This window comes from Typopeltis vanoorti, chromosome 20 (assembly GCF_054136105.1).
Source record: "Typopeltis vanoorti isolate ZY-2024b chromosome 20, IOZ_Tvanoo_1.0, whole genome shotgun sequence".
NCBI classification, from domain to species: Eukaryota; Metazoa; Arthropoda; class Arachnida; order Uropygi; family Thelyphonidae; genus Typopeltis; species Typopeltis vanoorti.
This window is the reverse complement of record NC_143568.1, coordinates 21746574-21769285: the sequence shown is the minus strand read 5'-3', so window position 1 is coordinate 21769285 and position 22712 is coordinate 21746574. Positions and strand designations below refer to the sequence as shown.

Here is a 22712-nt window from a genome sequence, read left to right as displayed (position 1 = left end):
ACTAAAAAAAATGTCACAAGAAGATTTTGGGAAAAAAATAGCAGATAAACATCACATGGGTATCAAAAGGTTTGGGAGAGTAGTATGAAAGAATACTAGTCTGTACATCTGCAGTAGCCTACAACAGAATACATGGCACTCCTCCACATCTTTTCTTAATTATATTTCTTTCCAAGCCACAAATCTGACCATAATTTTGTACACGTTTCATCTTTCATGGAACAACTTTCTCTTAGCCACTTTCATTGTTGTTTGGCACTACAACAGCATCAAGTGAGATGAATTCTGGGACTTTATTCCTCATTACATGGGGACCATTGTTTCTGTCCTCCAAATCCAAACACTTGCTTTGATTGAGTTACAGAAATCATTCATGTTAGAACAAGTCTTCATTGCCCATTCTAAACTTCCTACCTGCAACCTAAGACCTTGGTTTACCAAAAGTGTGCCAAGGTATTCCAATAAAAAAAGCAGCATATCACAAGTCTCAGTGACTTCAGACAGAAACTCCAGGTTCATAACCTACCTGAAACCTGCAATAATTCAAACGAAATCTTTCTTCCTGATGAAAGTTATGCTTTTTGGTTTGCTGTAAAGGTAAACTAGGTGAAACTTCAGTCACTCTGTATGCTTATCTCTCATCCAGATGACACTATATCAATAACACCTAATGACAAAACTTACTTTCAATGATCATTCTTCCACTCTAACAGCACAAGTGACCAAGGAAAATCATCTTCAACCATAACAGAACCAGTTATGGTTCTGTTATGGTCTGTCATTCAAACCTCCTTTCTGGCCTTTCACTAAAAAGATATCCAAAATAATCTTGAATATACCAAAAATTTCCTGGTAGTGATGGGATTCCACTTCATCTGTACTTAAAAAAGTTAATTCTATTCTATTGATATAAGATCATCTCCATACTCTTTTATACTCAGCTGGTGTCTATCCTACAGTATGGAAGCAAATCTGTATCCAGCCAATTTCAAATAAAAACAGAGATAAAAGTCAGCCATCAAACTACTGATTGACAGTACTCTTCACAGTCCTCTCAAAAATAATGGAGAAAGTCTCAGACTATTATCAACTTTTTCCTTCTAGAGATCCACCAATACAAATACTGTAATACTACATCCATGGCAATTCTCTTTGCTGACATCACCCATTTCTGGCCATGTGCCATGGAAACATTTGGAGAAAATTCTACTGTTGATCTTAGCCACCTCGATAGTAACATATATAGTTTGACATAGAAGGCAACTCAGCAAATTGTTATTATATTGTCTTCCTTTATAACTGAACAGCCAGTTTTCTCTCTTTCTCTCTGGTGGATAATGTTCAGCATTCCATACTAAAGTACTTTTGCTTTGGTATAGAAAGGAACTCTCTTCTAACACTTTTGCCTATAAATGACTTTCTCTCTGTGATTTCCAGATTCATATTTCTACAGTTTTGCTGATAATAGTATGCTCTATTTCTCCTAGTTATTTGACAAACCATGCAGTTTACAACTATTCCAAGCTTGAAGATTTCTACAACCAATGCCTTTTTAATACTAATCTTTTGTCTCTATCTACACTCAAGCAATCACAATCAAGCCACCTACAACGCTATCAAGATTTCAGTTCACTTCTCCTTACCTCTAACTATTCCTAGCATAAACTGAGGAGGATACAATAAATTAAAGATACCAAGAAATTATATACTTGGTTTAATACTTTATCCAAGTGTAAGCAAACAAAGTTTGTGCCTGAAGTATTTTCAGGACTGCAGCAACTCGTGGTAAAGGTGGTATGACTTCACATCACTTGCCTTAGTATCCCACAATGCAAAGCACATCTCCTTATGGACATGTATAATTATTATTATTAAACAAGACCTCATGGAGTCAAAGACTCATCTAAGAGGTCCTTTTATCTCACACACATCTCATCATACCGTGTCTTAAACACATTCAAACTCCTTGCAGACACCACACTCTCAGACAAGGCATTCCAATCACTCACAACTCTGCACGAAAAAAACCTGCCTCTCACTCCCCTACTCACACCCTCTTTATACAGTTTCCAGGGATGACCTCTGGTTCTCCCCTGATCTCCCACTACTCTCTGTAGAACTTCTCCACCATTGATCCTATAACAACCCCTTACCAACTTGTAGGTCTCTATCATATCTCCACTAGACTCTGAAAATTACATCTTTTTAATCTTTCCTCATACTCGACATTCCAGAGGTCAGAAACTACCTTAGTCAGTCGCCTTTGGACCCTTTCCAATATCTCTTCATCCTTCTGAAAACCAGGTGACCAAATCTGGGCACAATAGCCGATGTGTGGCCTAATCAAAGCCTTATACAATGGAACAAGAATCTCCCTACTTCTACACGTCAGTGTCCTCCGCATCATTCCCAGAAGTCTTTGTGTTGTCTTCACAATTTTGGCGATGGGTCCCCTAAATTTTAGTTCCTTATCCACTATCACCCCCAGATCTCTTATTTCCTCTACTTCCAACAATATATTCTCACCAAGCATAAATTCTGCATCCCATCTTTGTTTTCCAAATTTTAAAACCTTACATTTTGCAACATTGAACTCACATCCCCATTTGCTTGCCCAATCACTTAATTTATTCAAGTCTTCTTGCAAGGCCACAACATCTTCATTACTCTTTATGGTTCATCTGGTTCATCCCAACTTTGCATCATCTGCAAACAACTGAATATCTCCATCCAAATCTTCGCCAATATCATTAATATACAAGTTAAATAGTAATAGCCCTAAAACAGACCCCTGAGGTACTCCACTAGTGACTTTCCTATTCCTGGATATTGCACCCCCATACACAACTTGTTGATACCTATCAGATAGCCAGTCCCCAATCCAATGCACTAATCTAATATCCAACCCCATCTGCTCTAGTTTGACTGTCAACTTATCATGAGGTACTCTATCAAAAGCTTTTGCAAAATCCAAGTATATTTCTGTGTATCCTTCTCTCTGTCCAAAGAAGCAGTCACTTTATTGTAATAAGTAAGTAGATTACTAAAACATGATCTCCCTTTAGCAAATCCATGCTGTCCATCAAAGATTATACCTTTGTTGTCAACCCAACTCTGGATCCTAGTTCTCACAAGCCTCTCCAACAACTTAACCACAACACCTGACACACAGATAGGCCTATAGTTTGATGCTTGAGTTCGATCACCTCCTTTATGAAGTGGCACAATCTTGCCCTCCTTCCACTCTTTAGGGACTTGACCAAGTGCAAGACTTTTATTAAAAAAATATGTCAAGGCAGGTGTCAACTCCCTGACACATTCCTTCATAATACGCAGTGATATATTATCAAGACCCACAGCCTTATTTACTCATCTAGTTTACTCAACTCCCCAAACACCTCTTGCTCACTTACAGTCAGTCTCTCCTCCCCATCATCAACTGCTCTTAATCTCTCCATGAAGTCACATTCACAAGATTGAAAGATCTTTATGAATTGCTCATTAAGTATCTCCACCACACATTCTGCCACAGCTGTCTTTATATCATTTCCTCCAATCAATGTCATCCTTCCATAATCATTCTTTCTTTTGCTGGCTTCATATCGAAAGAACTCCCTAGGATTCTTTCTGGCTTCATTAGCTAACTGCTGTTCATACCTCTCTTTAGCTACTCTCACCAACCAAGTCACCCTCCTTGCCTGGTTTTTGTAGACCTCATGAAATAGGTTACTTCCACTTGTCTTATGCTGCCTCCACAATGCCCTTTTTCTCTGTATTGCATGCTTAATCTCTTTATTCATCCATCTCACACCTAACTTATTTAACCTTCTCACCCGTGGTATACATTTAGACATTGCATCTACTAAATATTTTTTGAAAATCCCCCAAGCTGCATTGATCTCTTTTCCAGCTAACGCCTCATTCCATGCTACACCTGCAAGCTGTCTCCTGAGCTCTTCATAATCACCCCCCCCCCTTGTAGTTCCACATATACCCTTTTTTTACACAGGTCCTCGCACTGCTGGTAACCACCCAGGTAATCACCTCATGGTCACTTTCACCAATTGGTGGATGATTTGATACTTCATTGATAATTACATCCTCCGATGAGATGACCAAATCCAAGACCCTTTATCCTCGTGTGCCCTCTGTTACATACTGTCTGAGGTAGTTATCCCTCAAAAACTCAAGAAACTCATTTTCTTTACTTCCAGTTGCTATCTCTTCATTCCAGTCTATATTGCCATAATTAAAATCACCCATAATGATCACCCTTTTCTTATTTGCTTGGCTTATTTGACTATACATTTCACTATCACCACCATCCACATTACCAGGTCTATAACAACATCCCACCAAGTATCTGATTCTATTCACCTCTATCTCACACCATACTGCCTCAAAACCACTGGCCCTATTTCCCTCTGCCATCTCTACCTTGTATGGACATAACTCTTTCTCTATCATCAATAGCACTCCCCCTCCCTTTTTACCTCTTCTATCCTCACGAAACACATCATACCTTTCCATCTCTATTCCTGTCAGGATGTCATCCTCATCTAACCATGTCTCACTTATTCCGACAATCTCTGGGTGCACAGACGCAATTAGTGCAACCATTTCATCCGCCTTGTTTCTTATACTTCTAGCATTGGTATACAAACACAACAAGTCATTTCTGGATCTACAGCTAGTTCCACTGATACCACTCACTCGATGTGATCTCTCCATGCTGGAATGGGATAATTTCCCTTTCTGCTTCTTCATTTTAGAACCCTTTGCAATTCCATCTGTTTCCTCTTGATCTGTGGTCATCCCTTTTCTTTCCTGCCTACACGTGCTCTCACTTCCTCTTGGAGCATCCACCTTTCTCACGCTGTGTACCCCAGTCCACCCTGAGCCTCCCCGTTTCCCTGCTCCTCTTGCACACCCATTCTCTCATTTTCTATACTCATACCACTCACTTCCCCATTCATTTCCACTTCTTCAATCTCTCCTGTCTTACTCTCCTGCTCTTCCACATCACTTCCCTCTTGATCTGATTCATTCTCTCTATTCACTTCTCTACCTTCCAGCAGCAGTCTCTCCAAGCGACTCACACCATAACCACTCAAATGCAGTCCATCGCTCCCATATAGCTCACTTCGTCCCTCAAACTCATTCCACACATTAACAAACTGTACTCCCATCTCCTCACACATTTCAGCCAGAATATCATTCATAATCCTTGCTCTCCACCTCATTTCACCACAATCATACCTAGGCAACACACTGACCACCCTTCCTGTCACACTATTCTCTTTTATCTTTCCAAGCAGTCTCCTGACATTCATTTTGACATGCTCTTTGTTCTCTCTCAAATCATTTGTACCAATTAATACAATTAACTCTTTTGCTCGTTCCCACCTCATATTCAATGCCTCAATCACTCTACTCATTTTACCGCCTGGAAAACATACCTTGTGCTTTTTATCCTCTAGCACACCTTTAATAATGGAGTCGCCATACAACGCCACTCGCTCATCTTTCGTTAACTCTTTCATGCCATCATGATTTATTTTAATAGTTTTGATCTGAATTCTCTTAATTTCTTTCTGCATCCATTTCATTTCTTGCTTCATCCAATCCAATTCACCTTCCGAACCTCGTGACACATTCTCTCTATCATTAAATCTTTCTAACTTTCTAACTGTCGACTCCCTCTTCTCACTTTCCCTCTCATTCATGCTTCTTTGTTTCCGTACTTTCAGTCTAACATACGTCTAACTTTCACTATCATTCTTCTCACTTTCACTCTCACATATCTTTCCTTGTTTCCGTACTTTCGGACTAACATGCATCCAACTTTCGCTATCATTCTTCTCACTTTTACTGTCATTCATCATTCTTTGGTTCAGTACTTTCGTTCCAACATGCGTCCAACTTTCGACATCATTCATTCTTTCGATTTTTTTTACTTGCGATTTCGGCATCACGCCATTTCTACTTTCATTTGTTCTCTCAATTTTGTTTCTTTCCGCCTCACTTTCGTCCCTTTTAACATCCGTTACGGTTGTCAAATCGCTCTTTTTCTTTTTTCCTGATTTTTTAACATTTTTTCGCCTGTCTTTCTCACCACCCTTCTCTTTCAAACGTGCACTTGCGACACAATCAGTACTAGCACTTTCTGTCATCAATTTCATATTCGCATCATCAATTCCTCGTTCAGGTCACACTTCGCACACACCCTTCTTCCATCGGCACTAAACATCCACAAATCATTTATGTAATCGAAGGAATACATATAACAGACCTCACACTTAACGCAACGACTGGAATCTAAATTAAAATCATGGAATGACAATGCCGCCGCCATTTTTTTTTCTCTGCAGGTTACTAGGTCTAATAATAACGATTTCGTATTTAGTTTAGGCAAGGAAGAAAAAACCCACACTAATAATATCGGTAGCGTACAACGTTTACAGCCGCTCTTACTTAAACAATTACGCATATATACTTAATTATTCCTAGTAAAACTTATCTGAATTATGGAAAGGGTCACTACCCAGACCAGTTTCCCTCATTGTTGGGTGATCTGGCTGATCGCATGAGTTTTTGGAGAGGTAACCCTGCACTTAAACAGGGAAACGGGTTGGTGATTTGATTCCGGGGAAGCAGAGTTTCTGCCCAGGGTAATGGATGGCAATGCTGTAGCTGTTACCCTTGGGTTGAGGGGTAATGAATGGCAATGCTGTAGTCAACGAAGTTTTAACTGAGGCTCAGCTCTGCTCAGTGGTGGGGTGGGCCTGCCACTGGGTAGAGCCAACGCTGCTGAGAGTTCTTCTCAGTGACGGGGTGAGCTTGTTGCTGGGTGGAACAATGGTGAGTTAAAAGTTCCTTCAGGTCACTCATTGTTGGGTGATCTGGGAGATCACGAGTTTTTGGAGAGGTAACCCCCACACATAATACAGGGAAACAGGTCTGGGTAATGACCTTTCCCATAATGCATAGCATTATACATGTTCACAAGGAGATGTGCTTTGCATTATGGGACACTAAGGCAAGTGATGTGAAGTCTTACCAAGAGCTGCCTCAGTCCTGAAAATACTTCAGGCGCAAACTTTGTTTGCTTACATTTGGATAAAGAATTAAACCAAGTATATAATTTCTTGGTATCTTTAATTTATAGTATAATCAAATGAAAAAACTTTCAACAACAAGGAGGATACAATCTCCAAACAACTTGGTGTAATTTTCTTCTCAAGTGTTATGTTCAGCGGCGGCGCCTAGTCCTTTTTCTTGTGTGTGCGATTAATGTTCGGTGCCTTTCCAAAAAAGTTTTTTTTTGAATAAAGTGTGAATAAAACGAACAGGAAATGAAAAACAAATGAAAACTGATTTACAGTATAATGTTACCTATGGATTAGTCCTGCTTATACAATTTTTTTTACATGGAACTTAATCATAAGTTGATTTATGATACATCAAAAAATAAAGAAGAACTATTTTAGGTATATTTTTGTAAATTTTAATAAAAAATTAGAGTGATATAATCGGGTCCAGGACACAATTTCAAAATTTATTCGTTCGTTTCCGGGAAGATCTGAAGGGGCCCGAATGGAAGACGATGTATATTCATAATTATATGCACCGTTCGATGTTCGTTTAAACTCTTATCTCATATTATATTTTTTGAAATCTTTTAGGCGCCTTTTCTTCTGCAGCACCTATGTATATCGCACACTTCACACATGACACCAGCCGGCCCTGGTTACATTCATTGGTCTGGATATTAACTTTGTACAACACCTAAATAGTCAATGTTAATTGGCTCTTTAATTCTCACAAACTTTGTTTGCTTACACTTGGATAAAGGATTAAACCAAGTATATAATTTCTTGGTATCTTTAATTTATAGTATAACCAAGTGAAAAAACTTTCAACAACAAGGAGGATACATCTCCAAACAACTTGGTGTCTTTTTCTTCTCAAGTGTTACGTTCATTGGTCTGGATGTTAACTTTGTACAACTCCTAAATAGCTCTTTAATTTAAGTCTTAGCTCTGGTAGAGTTCCAAGGGTGTGGCAAGAGGGTAAAACAATTCCCTTGCATAAGGGATGTTCTAAGACTGCAGTAACTAATTATAGACCAATTAGTATCTCAAGAGTAGTGGTAAAAGTACTGGAAAAATTGGTCAAAAAGAGAATTCCGGAATGGGAGGATAGGAACAATGTGAAAGTTGTGGAGAGGTATATGTACAAAAGTCAAGTTAAACAATGTGGCTTCCACATATAAAAAAAGCCACAGCAAAGACCACAGTGGTACACAGGGTCAATCAGTAGATAATATGCACGCAATTAAATTAAAAAATGCAGCAGCTACATATAAACAGAAGTACAGTAAAGGCTACAGTAGCGCACAAGTGGCTGAGGACAACTTAGTATATATGTACAACTGTATGTACAAAGATCAAGTTAAGTAGTGTAGCATTCACATACAAATAAAGTCACATCTAAGGCCATGAGTAGTACACAAGGTTGGAGGTTACAGCAATACATATATAGTTAGGGTTTATTAAATAATATTTATGTACTAAAATTTAATTGAACAATGTGGTATCTACATATGAGTAAAATTACAGCGAAGTTGTAGAAGTACATAAATAGTCAAGGATAAATAATAAGATTATGTGTATGCACAAAATTGAGCAATGTGGGATTTATTTATAGATAAAATTACAATCAAATGTGTTTGTACAGGTTGATTTTTTGTAGAAATTTAAAAGCATCATGCAGTTTGTCTGAGTCTGACAGCATCTGTCTGAATGTATAAGGCTTGGTCAGATGAGTAAAGATGCTATTCCTTTCTTGTGTGAAGCACCGGCACTCTACCAGAATACAACTAATAGTGAAACAAGTGTTGCATTCCTCACACATAGGTAGGTTATCAGCCTTCAGTAAATATGAGTGGATTAGATGACTGTGGTCTATGCGGAACCTAGCCAGAACTACTACTTTCCTGTTCCTATGTTGACTAGACTGCCAGTGCCTAATTTCAGGTTTAATCTCATGCAGTTTGTTTGTTTGTTAGTGCTTCCTGCCAGGAGTACTGCCATTGGGCTTTTAACTTTGATTTTATTATTTGTGTAGTCAGTATATGGAATGGTCAAACAAGATGTCGAGAAGGAATGAGCTGATCTAGCAGCCACATCTGTGATGTCATTTCCCTTAATTCTGATGTGGCTGGGGATCCAACAAAACTGAACGTCGATATTAAGGATCTTTATTTTCTATAACAGTGGTAGCATCTCATCAAGCACTGGGTGTGGATTATACACCAGAGAAGAGATAACTTGTAAAGAGCTTAAAGAGTCTGTATAAATTATGCACTTTTGGTAGGAGTTTTCTGTTATATTATAAGTGTGAGTTGATATTAACCTCATGACATAGGGAAAAGCGACTGATCCATGTAGAGTTATCAGGAAGGGACTTTATTTTTAGGCCATAGTTGAGCAACAAATATTTTCGTCTGAGTGATAAAAGGGGGTTCATTTGATTCTACATAAAGACTTTGAATGGGTGATGCGTGAAAGGTACCAGTAGCTATTCAAATACCTTGATGATGGTTAGGGTCCAACACCCAGTAGAGCATGCTCTTCCTTGCAGAACTATAAACCTGGGATCCATAATCAAGTTTTGTGTGCAGAAGTGCACAATAAATGCATAGTAAAGAACTTCAATCAGTGGCCAATTCAGTAGAGGATATTCAATGCTCTTTTGCACTTTTCCTGAAGATGACAATGCATGTAGAGAATTTTAATATTCTCTTAAAGAAAAGTTCCAGAGATCTGGCCTCTTGTGCTACTGGGATATACAAGTGAAAGGAGAATTTCTGTTATCAGTGCTGACATTGTAAATAACTTACACCATAACTTGAAAAACTGTGCTACATTTAGTCTGGCTTTGGATGAATCTACAGATATTCAGGACAAACCACAACTAGCTACATTTGTCCGCTTTGTAGCTGACGACTTGGACGTCAAGGAAGAGCTATTGGAGATAGCTTTGAAAGATATAACATGTGGCTTTGACATCAAAGAAGCTCTCGATGTTGCACTTACAAAAGCTTCGGTATCACGCGAAAAAATTGTCAGCATTGCAAATGATGGTGCTCTAGCAATGAGGGGTAAAAAAACTAAAGGGCTCATGAGGCTCCTTGGGAATGATGAATCATATCCTGCTTTCCTACCTGTGCATTGCATTATTCACAGGGAACATTGAGTTGCCAAGTGTTTTAAATTTGAACATGTAGTGGAAGTAGTGCTACGAATTGTCAATTTTATTCATTCAAGTGCTAAAACACACCAACAATTCAAAAACTTTCTTGATGAGTTGAATTGTGACGAGATTCCTAACGACATATCATGGTTTTGCTTAGTAAGTTGGCTCTCAGTTAGCAATGTATTAAGCAATTTTTTTGTAGTTGTTGTTAGACCCAATCAAACAGTTTCTTAGAGAGAAGGAGAAATTTTTCCCTCATCTTGAAGAAATTCAGTGGTTGTTAGACATGGCATATTTCACGGATGTTTTCCAGCATCTACAGATATTAAACGTTTCACTTTAAGGGAAAGAAAAACTAATAACCAATCTCACACAGACTGTGCTAAGCTTCCAAAACAAACTGCAACTTTTCCAGAGAGACTTGCAAAATGAAACTTTTACTCACTTCGTATGTCTAAAGAAAATACTGCTAAAATTCACCAGGAGTGGAATTAGAAATGGAATCTTATGTTAAGCAAATTAAATGATCAGGCCGAAGAATTCAACAATCGAGTTTGCGACCTTAGAGAACTTAAGTCAACATTTGCTTTTTTGGAAAATCCTTTCTTCACAAACATGTTTGCGTGCAGTTGTCCTATTTCAAAACCAATTGTGATGATTGTCGCAGATGCAGAACTGGAGCTTTCGGAACTTCAAGAGGACGAAGGATTGAAGCTAGTGAAGAAAAGTGGATATTGCATAATTGAGGTTTGAAAGCAAGTTCCAGACCAACGGTATCCAACACTTAAGCAGTGGCAGAAAACTGATCTCCATTTTTGGTACCATGCACTCCTGTGAAGCGCTATATTTAACTCTTAAATTTATTAAATCTAAATATCAATCTGTTTTACATGATGAACATTTGAACGAGCTTGTAAGAACTGCTTTGACTAATTACACACCTAATTTTAAAGAACTTGCTAAGACAATGGATACTAGTAAATAAGTAACTAAAATTATTGTGTTTCGACTTTAAAATTTTTCTTATTGTAATTTTTATTAACCATGTTTTTCTCTCCCTCTTTTTTTTATTGTGTTTCTCTTTTTTGTTGTTGCCTCTTCTCATTTTGTTTACTTCTTTCTGGTAGGGCATGAAGAGCCACATGATGCATGGATCCGAGCCGCATGCATCTCGAGAGCCAAGATGGGGGCTACCTCTGCTATAATCTTTTCTGCACATGCAGAAAAAATTCAAACGAGACAACAAAAAATATATTAAAAATATCAATATAAATTTTACTTAGAGATAAAATAAAAGCATCAACTCACCCATTTATCTATGAATATCCCAACTATTATTACGGCAATAAAGTAACTAAGTTTATTGCTGGAGAACACAAGGCCAATTTGTGCATAGCTTGCATGAAGCTATAAATATTGAGTGAAACAGAAATAAATACTTTAGGAATCAAACAATTTTATTTATAGTGCTTTTAAAATGACATCAGAAAATATATTTTAAGATGAATAAGAAATTCTTATTTAACAACCAATCACAATGCATAAACAAGTTTCATAACATATAGTTAGAGCTGTGATGATGAGGAGGAGGATAATGACAAGCAGAGATAAAGAAATTAATGTTCTACTGTACAAGACGTTAAATAAGTTGAAGAACACAAAACTATAGTAAAAATTTTTTTAAAAAATGTTAATTAATGTTGAATTAATTAATTGATTGATCAAAGAAAAACAATAGAAAATTTGGATCCAACAGATTACGACCATAAGCTATAACAATAGTTAACTCTTTTAGATGCAAGTGCATTTATACTAGGTTTAAAATTTAACACTATTTGGATTCTAAAAAATAAATAAAAATTATTTAATAGAGTTTAAACTTGCAATTTCCCAAATTTTGGGAATAAATAAACTATCATTCTATGACCAGTGTGAGCTCCATGTTGGACTAATTCAGATTCAAAGCTGATTGGCCAACTAGATAGTATTAAAATAAATCACAGGAGAATGACACTTGATAGCAAGTACATCAATGTAAACAGCTGGTGGTTTTGACTGATAGTTTTGAAACTGTTAATAAGCTGAAAGTTCTTGAAAACTTTTCTAACACATTGTGAACATGTCTTTTACATATTATTATTATTATTACCACCCAAGACCCCCCATGGAGTCAAAGACTCATCTAGGAGGTCCTTTTATCATACAGCTCATCATATTGCACCTTAAACACACTCAAATTCTCTACAGACACCACCAGAGCCGGCGTTAGGTTCTTTGCCGCCCGAATGCAATGTCTCTCTAAGCGTAATGATCCTGTAATGATCCGGGCATGTGTGGTTCTTTTACGATAATAAAAATTTAAATTATTTGAAATTTCTTAAATAAATTTTGACAGAACAGCCGCACGTTGGTTCGCTAAATGTGACGAACCGCGGGTGTTGACTAAGCAGGATAATCGTTAAAAACCCGAATAGTCAAAAATTCTCAAAAGTTCAAGCAAATTTTGATAAAGCCACTTCACTTTAATCGTTGAATATAATGATACAGGGATTATAGTCTTCTCACCGACCTGAATCGCTAACAAAATTAAAATGAATTTTAATTAAAGTTAAAATTTATTTGAGCTAAAGTTTAAAAAATTCTTTCATTTTACAAGTTACTAAATTCTTAGTAACTTGTAAAATGTAAAAAATTTTTTAATAATTTTTATAAGTGGAACTATCTTTTAGGAAAATAAAAGAAACTCAAGATAGATGAGAAAATAATAAAAGAATTCAAAAATAATTAGAATATTTAATATAAGTATTCAAAAAATAACATCTTTACAGAATAACAGAAAATAAATTAAATTACATAAATATACTTGACATTTTTTTTAATTAAAATTTTAGGATTTTTGATTGCATATTCATAAAATTAGAAATAACGGTCATAACATCTAATTCCGCACACATATCATTTTCAATAGCTATTAATGCCAAACTAACAAGCCTTTTTTGTCACATACCTGTTCTTAAGTAGGTTTTAAATTAAAACCTACTTTTAATCAATTTCAACTTGGAAAAGGAACGTACACCATTCGCTACACTAGCAGGTAAGGTTAACAGTATTCTTAAAGCAATTGAAAAGTTAGGGAAAGATAAATTATTGGACAAAATAAAATTAAGAATATAGAAAGGGTTTTGAATATTTAAATTATCCTTCCGAAAAATATCCCAGAAAGTACATAACTCGTCATATAGTTCTACTGCATTTACGTCTTTATTGTCACTGTCCTTCAAGAGAATCTCTAAATCGTTATAATTTCTTCATAAATCTTCGTTATTAATTTGTAGTAATCTATACAAGAAATTGAAATTATCATAATATGTTTTTAGTTGTTCAAAACATTCTATTAACAAACACATTGCAAAGTCCAGAAGTGTATAAAACACATTCACTGTAAATTTATCTTTTGGCGATTGTGGCCTTTCGTCATGATGCTTGTAGTCAAATTGCCTTGTCTTCTTTCGTCGTCGGACTTCTGTACCAGTTTTAAATTCTAGTTCTCCATCCACCTCTTCACTCAGTTCTTTTGCCGTTTTAGAACTTCTTTAAAATTTGTATCTGATCGATACTCTTGTAAGAATATTTTTAAGTTTTTGATAGATTCTAAAGAAAGTGTAATGTTCATTTTTTGTCTTGAAGCATTTTACTCACAGGGTTTATTCTGTTAAGTAAATCATGCCCAGTTATAAGAGAGCAAATAAATTTGTAGTCCTTTATTTTAGCACATAATGTTTGTGCTTCATGCTGAGTGTCTTTATTAAAATCTTCATTATTTAAAATTTCAAAAAGGTGCATCGTAAATTTCTCGTAACTGATATCGTAGAGGGCGGATTGCATTAATTTTACTTTCCCATTGCGTATCTAATGGCTGTTTCAATGTTAATTTTTTTAGGAACTTTAGGAACTTTTAGAAAGCTCAAGGATTTTTGTTTAAAAGCAAATTTTGGAGCCCATATTTGTCCCATTGTCATACCCTTGACCTCGCATGTCTTCAATGGGAATGTTCCATTTTTCCAGTTATTCCATTATTGTTGCACATAAATCACATACTGTGGAATCTGATATATCTGCAAAACCTAAAATGTTTTCCCTGATCTTAACAATTCCATTGTCACAGGAAACAAAGCGAATAATAATCGTCATTTGTTCTGTTTTACTTACATCAAGTGTGCAGTCTAAAATTATGGAATAATATTTAGATTTTCGAATTGATAATAAAATTGTATCCCTGATTGCATTACTTAAAGTTTCCAATATTTCATTTTGACTGTCTTTTCTCAAATAGTGTGCTCTATTGTTTCGTTGTAGGGTCCTTTCAACATGATTTTCCATAATGGGATCAAACTTTGCAAACAGTTCGACTAATAATTTTAAAAAACTGCCATTAATTCTTTCATATAATTTATCAGATGATCCGCAAAAAGTTAAATTTTGGCTACCAAGGAATTTTATAATTTCAATCGAGTGTTCTAAAACACTCGTCCAAATAGTAGTTTTGTTTTTTAAATTTTTATCAACTTCCTTCCATTTTAAGAAATTTTTCATGCGAGTTAAACTAGTCTCATGTCTATGCAAAGTTGCACTTACATTTCTCCAATTGTTATAACCTTCTAAAAGACTACTTGATTCAGTAGGTGCAAAAAGTTTGCAACAAAAGCAAAAAACAGAATTTAAAGTTTCGGAATAAATGAGCAATGTTCTTGGCACTAGGTCACCGTTTTCCATTTTTCAATTATAATACTGTCACCAAATTTATGACCATATGTATCTCTGGGATATATTATATTTTTCTTTTGAACAGGTCCCATTTCAATTAAAACAACTCGTAAGTTTTCATCAGTATTTCCCCATTCACCTGGATCTTCTAAATTTAGAGACTAACAATGTGTTAGTTTCATGGTCAACTACAACTAAATCTTCTCCTAACTATTTTTCACTTAAATCATGCATCTTGTTATCTTGTTCAATAGTTGCAATAGTACGTTCATGAAAACTGGATGATGTACACGGTTCTTCAACTCTGATTTCTGATGTATCGAGTTGGTTATAATCTGCATCAGAACATTTTAATATTTTAACAAATTTATTATGAGCCCCAGTTTGTTTCTTAACATCTGCTTCTTTCGCAGCACGACGCTTACGATTTTGTGCACCGGATAACTTTTTTTTAATTTTTGATTCCATTTCTATTTTATATCCACAAGAAATTATTACACAACACAGACACGAAATAATAGTCCACACTGCACTACTGTCACTAGCCTACTGAGATGTGTACCATATGACTGGTTAACTAGCAACAAATGTTTTGTATGAAAATTCGTTTCTGCACATAAAACCGTTCACCATTTCACTTTAGGTAGACTGAGTAGACACAACATTCTTTAGGCAAGCATTTAGCCTGCTCTCACTGCAAAATTGTAAACAGCCGGCTAATCAAAGAGGCTAATATACAATTTTTTAAAATTTTTATTTGGTGTATCTGGCCAATATTTATTTTAATATTGATCATTCTAAGATTTTTTTGTTTTCATCATAAAATTTTTGTTTCTTAAAAATGAACTTATGAACGGTGCCGCAGCAGTGGTGCCCGCATGCCCACTTCTGCTGGCCCTGGTCACCACACTCTCAGGCAAGGCATTCCAATCATTTACGACTATGCATGTAAAAAAAACATACTTCTCTCTCCCTTGCTCACACCCTCCTTATACAGTTTCCAGGGAAGATCTATGGTTCTCCACTGATCTCCCACTGTTTTCTGTAGAACCTCTCCAACACTGATCCTATAACAGTCGTTTACTAACTTGCAGGTCTCTATGATATCTCCCCCTCTTCCTCCTATCCACTAGACTCTGTAAATTGCATCTTCTCAATCTTTCCTCACATTCAGAAGTCAGAAACTACCTTAGTCAGTCCCCTCTGGACCCTTTCCAACATCTCTTCGTCCTTTTGAAAACCAGGTGAATGAATCTGAGAACAGTAGTCCATGTGTGGCCTAATCAGAGCCTTATATAATGGAACAAGAATTTCCCTACTACTACAAGTCAGTGTCCTCTGCATCATTCCCAGAAGTCTTTGTGTTGTCTTCACAATTTTGGCAACGTGTCTCCTAAATTTCAGATAATTATTCGTTATCACCCCAAGATCTCTTATTTCCTCCCCTTCTGATAATATCCCCATCATGCATAAATTCTACATCCCATCTTTGTTTCCAAAAATTTAAAAACCTAACATTTTGCAACTCTGAACTTCCATCCCCATCCCCAGATCACTCAATTTATTCAAGTCTTTTTCTATAGAATAAACTCTATTTATTTTCTACTCTTCATAGTTCATCCCAACTTCACATCATCTACAAACAACTGAATATCTCCATCTAAATCTTTACCAATATCATTAACACACAAGTTAAACAGTAATGGCCCTAAAACAGACCTCTAAGGTAAACCACTAGTGACTTTCCTTCTCCGGGATATTACTCCCCATACACAACTTGCTGATACAGATCAGATAGCCAGTCTCCGATCCAATGCACTAATCTAATATCCAACCCCATCCACTCTAGTTTGACTATCAACTTATCACGTGGTAATCTATCGAAAGCCTTTGCGAAATCTAAGTATATTATTGTGTATCCCTCTCCTCTGTCCAAGAAAGCCATCACCTTATTGTAATAAGTACGTATATTACTAAAACATGACTTCCCTTTAGCAAATATATGCTGTCCATCACAGATAATACCATTCTTGTCAACCCAATTCTGGATCATAGTTCTCCCCAGCTTTTCCAACAACTTACTCACAAGCTCTGACACACAGATAGGTCGATAATTTGATGCTCGAGTTTGACAATCTCCCTTATAAAGTGGCACAATCTTGCCCTCCTTCCAATCCTTAGGAACTCGATCCAGTTCAAGACTCATATTAAAAAAAACATGTCAAGGCAGATGTCAACTCCCTGGCACATTCCTTCAGAATACGTGGTGATATATTCAGTATTATATATCACCATGTATATATAAGTTAATAATGCTGTGGGACTTGATATATTATCAAGTCCCATAGCGTTATTAATATATGAGATAGGAATTGTGTGAATTTCATCTTGATTTGGAGTATGTGGAAAGCTGAATAATTTCTTAAATGATTTTTGGTACCCAATGAGAAGAGTGAAATTTGGTGATCCAGATAAAATGGTGTGTGATAGACAGAAGTGAATAGGTGTATGTATATATATATATATATATTTGTGTGTGAGTGTGTGTGTGTGTGTGTGTGTGTTAAAGATACCAAGCTATTTTAAACCTGGTTTTACTCCATTTCCCAAGTAAGCAAACAGACAAACAGGTCAAGTTTGCGCCTGCACGTATTGGAAGTCTAGCTGACCCTCAAAGTAGTGCAAGTCAAGGCAATTCATGCTATTACCATGAGTTGCTTTGACTTGCACTACTTTGAGGGTCAGCTAGACTTCCAATATGTGCAGGCGCAACTTGACTTGTTTGTCTGTTTGCTTACTTGGGAAATGGGGTAAAACCAGGTTTAAAATAGCTTGGTATCTTTAACATTTATTATACCCAAGGTAAAATATTTTCTACACACACACACACACACACACACACACACACACACACACACACACACACACACACACACACACACACACACACACACACACATATTTTACATTTAAAATGAACACTGGAAAAGGATAAGATTGATTGCTTGTGATTCTTTTTTAAAGAGTAACTCTGATTTTAGGATGGAGAGCATTGATTTTTTTGTAGAAAAGCATTCAATTCTTGATCTATGTGTTTTGAGTTAATAAACATCTTCAATATAAATCAATACAACAGAGATCTGGAGGAATGGTTTTGGATTTAGGGTGGTTGAAATTTTTTCTTCCAAATGGTCTACATAATACGAAGGTGGTCTGAAAAGTTCTCGGCCTAACATTGATAAAAAGAATTTATAATTTCAAAATTATTTTTATTTTTCAACACAATCTCCCTTAAGACTAATACATTTATTCAAGCAATGCTCCAGCACCATTATAATGTCCCTGTAGTGGTTCTCAGTAAGATCTGCAAAATACTCCCCTCAACAACTGCAATCACCTCTTGATTCGAAGAAAAATGCTGATCAGGGAGGAAGAGTTTTAGTTTTGAGAAGAGATAGAAGTCAGAGGGAGACAAATCTGGATGTTCCAACAATTCATAGCACAGATCACTTAATTTTCTCATTGCCAAAACACTTTTGTGGGCAGGTGCATTGTCCTGATGAAAGATGATTTTTTCTTTTGCAAACCAGGTCTTCTCTCATGAATTTTTTCATCTACTCTGGTTAAATGCTCGGAATAAAATTCCACGGTTATTGTTTTACCCTTTTAAAGATAATTAATAAAGAAAATGCCTATAGCATCCCAAAACACCGATGCCATGACTTTTCCTGCTGATGGAACCGACTTTATCTTCTTTGCCACTGAACAACCGGCTTCTGTCCACTGTTTTGACTGCTGTTTGGATTCTGGTGTGTAATGGTGAATCCAAGTCTCATCCATAGTAATAAATCAACACACAAATCGGTTTTATTCTTGTTAAAACACTCAAAGGACTGTTCAGAGATTTTCATACAAGTGTGTTTTTGATCTGCTGTGAGCAAGCATGGTCCATCTTGTGCAAAGCTTTTTCATATACAATTATTCATGCAAAATTTATCCTACATGTTCTTTTGAAATGCCTATAGTCTCAGCAGTTTCATGCACTTTGACTCGCCGGTCATCCAATACCATATCGTGCACTTGATCAATGATTTCTGGTGTTGTTACACTTTTAGGACGCCCTTCGCGTGGATCATCTTCAAGGCTGGTATGGCCACGTTTATACTCGGCAGCCCATTTCTTAATTGTCAAAATCGAAGGAGAAGGGTACCCATAAACTTCATTGAGTGAGATCGCGTTGTTGAATGGTGCGATAGAAAGGGCAAAACAGCAGCTAAGTGCATGAACAAAAGTCGACTGAATGAACCAACCATTAATAAAAGGTATGACAGGAAAAATAGACGTATGAATGTGAACATGAACAAAATGAAGGACAGAGTGCTGTATGGAGACTCATTAGCACGAGGTGTGTTAATAGAGGATTTGACAAAATCGTACAACCTGGTGCGACCATAAAGGATGTAACTGAGTCTATTAGAGAGCAAAAGGAAAGGGTGAAAGAAATGATTGTTGTGGCAGGTACAAATGATTTGAAAGGAGATAAAATGGAAATGATAGAAGACCTGAATGAATTGTTTGAGGTAGCAAAAGAAAAGAGTGAGAGAGTTAGAATGATTAGTCTTTTGCCACGGTATGACAGTAAAATGTTTAAAAGGAGGGCCATAATTGCGAATAACTTTATGCGTGGGTTATGTATGACGAGTGGTGTGGAATTTGTGGACGTGTGGAGTGAGTTTGATGGGCGAAAGGATCTATATAAGATGGATGGCTTGCATTTGCATGGTTACGGTGTAAGAAGACTTGAGAAAGTGTTGCTGAATGTAGTGGATGTGCAAATTCAGGGAAACTAGATTTATTAAGGGGGGGGGGAGTAGATATACAGTCCTTAGAAGCAGTTGAATGTAAGAATGAAAATAATATGCCAGAGCAAATAAGGACAACAAACCAGAGTGGGATAGTTAATATAAGGCATCCAGGTAAGATTGGGGCTAATGGGGGTCTTAAATTCATGTACACTAATACTAGGAGTATTAGGAACAAGACAGAAGAGTTTTTGGCCATGGTTGGCACTTCCAGACCACAGGTTATTGGTATTAGTGAAACATGGCTAACTGTAGATGATATAGCTAGTAGGATTGAATGTGATAGGTATAGTGTGTTCAGGAATGACAGAGAGAATAAAATGGGGGGAGGAGTATTGTTGATGATAGCTGATGACCTACACCCAAGGAGAATAGAAGTTGAATTGCAGGATAGAGAAAAGAGCACATTTGAGGCCATCTGGTGTGAGATTGTGGCTAGCAGAACTAAATATACAATTGGGTGCTGCTATAGACCAGGTGATGGAAAAGATGGTGGTGACAGTATGCACAAGCAAATAGAAGAAATGAGTGGAAGGAGGGTGATTATTATGGGTGATTTCAACTATGGTCGCATTGATTGGAGTGAGGAGAGGACACACGGGAGGAAGGAATTGGATTTTATGCAGTTATTAAGGGATAACTATCTGCGACAGCATGTAATGGAAAATACTAGGGGTCAGAGAGTGCTTGACCTAGTAATTACATCTGAGGATTTGGCTGTAACAAATATGACCACATTGCCACCAATCGGTGAGAGTGATCATAGGGTCTTGACTTGGGAGGTGGCTAAAGGTGTAGAATTTTCCATTAAGACAGGGTACATGTGGAATTATCGGGCTGGAAAGTATGACAAGCTTAGGAGTTTGATTGGTTCAGTGCCATGGCATGTACAACTGCAAGGACTAGAAGTTGATAGTGCATGGGAAGTAGTTAAGAAGTGTTTGCATGAAGCAATGGCTGACTGTATACCTAGAGTCCGAATAATAAATCAAGTAGGGGTTAAATGGATGAATAACACCATTAAGCTTGAACTGCAAAAAAAGAAACAACTATGGAGGGAATTTAAGGAGAAAGGTGACCGGCAGGCACAAAAACAGTATAAAGCGCAGGCCAGAAGGGTGACGAGTGTGGTAAGAAAAGCAAAAAAGGATTACGAAAGAACATTGGCCATGCAGGCTAAAGAGAATCCTAAACAGTTTTTTAGATATGTAGCAAGTAAAAGGAAAAATGTACATGGCAGAATGATTTTAAAGAATGCCAATGGTAGGGAGGTAACTGAATCAGTTGAGATAGTTGAGTTACTGAGTGAGTACTTTGCAAGAATATATCATCCAGGTGGTGACATTGCAGAAACGAATAAACCAGTAGATTATACGGAAATTGTGGTGAATGAAGTGGAGGTGAGTAGTCTATTGCATAACCTCAATGTCAATACATCTGTGGGATTGGATGGTATACCAGCTCGTGTTGTACGAGAAGCAGCTAAAGAATTGTCAGTACCCTTGACCATTTTGTTTAATTTGAGTCTCGGGTCTGGGTTAGTCCCGATCGGGTGGAAAGAGGGGAAAATAGTTCCACTGCATAAAGGTGGTTCCAAGACTGCTGTTGTAAATTACCGACTGATTAGCATTTCAGGAATCATTGTCAAGGTCTTAGAGAAATTAGTCAAGAAAAGAATACAGGATTGGATAGATGAAAATAGGATGTTGTATGGGGGACAACATGGTTTTGTGAAGGGTAGATCGTGCCTCAGTAACTTGCTCACGTTTTATAACACAGTGACGGCTGACCTGGATAGGGGTAATGGGTTTACAGTGATACTACTGGACCTTGCCAAGGCCTTTGATAGGATACCACATCGAACCCTAATCAGTAAACTTGAGCAGATGGGGGATAGATATAGGGTTGGTGAGATGGATAGGAGGGTGGTTGAAGGAGAGATACCAGAGAGTGGTTTATTCAGGAGTGGAGTCTAAAAGACGGCTTGTGACTAGTGGAGTGCGGCAGGGCTCTGTTCTTGGACCACTGCTTTTCAATTTGTTCATCAATGATATTGGAAAGGATTTGAGAGGAAGTGTTCACTTGTTTGCTGATGATGCAAAGTTGGGTAGAGCAATTGTGAGTGCACCGGATGTCAAAATTTTACAGGATGATTTGGATAGTTTGGAGGACTGGGCTAGGAAAAATGGATGTCAATTTAATGTGGCAAAGTGTAAGGTTATGCACTTTGGGGTGAAAAGAATAGCAGCAGTATATTGCATTGGAGGAACCGTACTCCAGGAGATTGATGAGGCCAGGGATTTGGGAGTGTTGGTGGATAGGGAGTTGAAGTTTAGGGGGCACATTGCAAAAGTGACTAAAACAGCTCACCAAATCACTTGGCTTATGAAAAATACTTTAACATGCAGAGACAAACAAGTTGTTGTTCCTCTGTATCGAGCCTTGATAAGACCCCATCTGGACTTCTGTGCCCAGTTATGGGCACCAGGGTTTCTTCGTGATGGGGAGGAAGTGGAGAGGGTCCAGAGACGAGTGACCAAGATGATAGCAGGTCTGTGGAATGAACCTTATGAGAATAGGTTGAAGATTTGTGGGTTGCAGAAATTGGACGATAGGTGAAGGAGGGGTGATATGATTGAGACATTGAAATTACTGAAGGGTTTCTATAAGATTGATCCAGAAGATATTTTTGAAAATATGACTGGTGGTGGGAGGACTAGGGGCCATGCATGGAAGCTGGGCAAGAGCGTGGTTGACAAGGGTGTTAGAGCTAGGTTTTTTACTTGGAGAGTGGTGAATGAGTGGAATAAGCTTCCAGAGTCTGTT

At 37.2% G+C, this 22712-nt stretch overlaps 1 protein-coding gene across 3 annotated transcripts in view; it reads right to left on the bottom strand.

The window, feature by feature from the left end:
* LOC150095276 (MFS-type transporter SLC18B1-like) overlaps positions 1–22712 on the bottom strand; it is a 545110-nt gene that overhangs the window by 172662 nt on the left and 349736 nt on the right. For all 3 annotated transcript variants that reach the window (XM_090410476.1, XM_090410480.1, XM_090410477.1), the window contains exon 9: positions 11569–11667. In XM_090410476.1, the coding sequence (XP_090266602.1) occupies positions 11569–11667 (99 nt within the window). The remainder of the gene's footprint in view (positions 1–11568; positions 11668–22712) is intronic.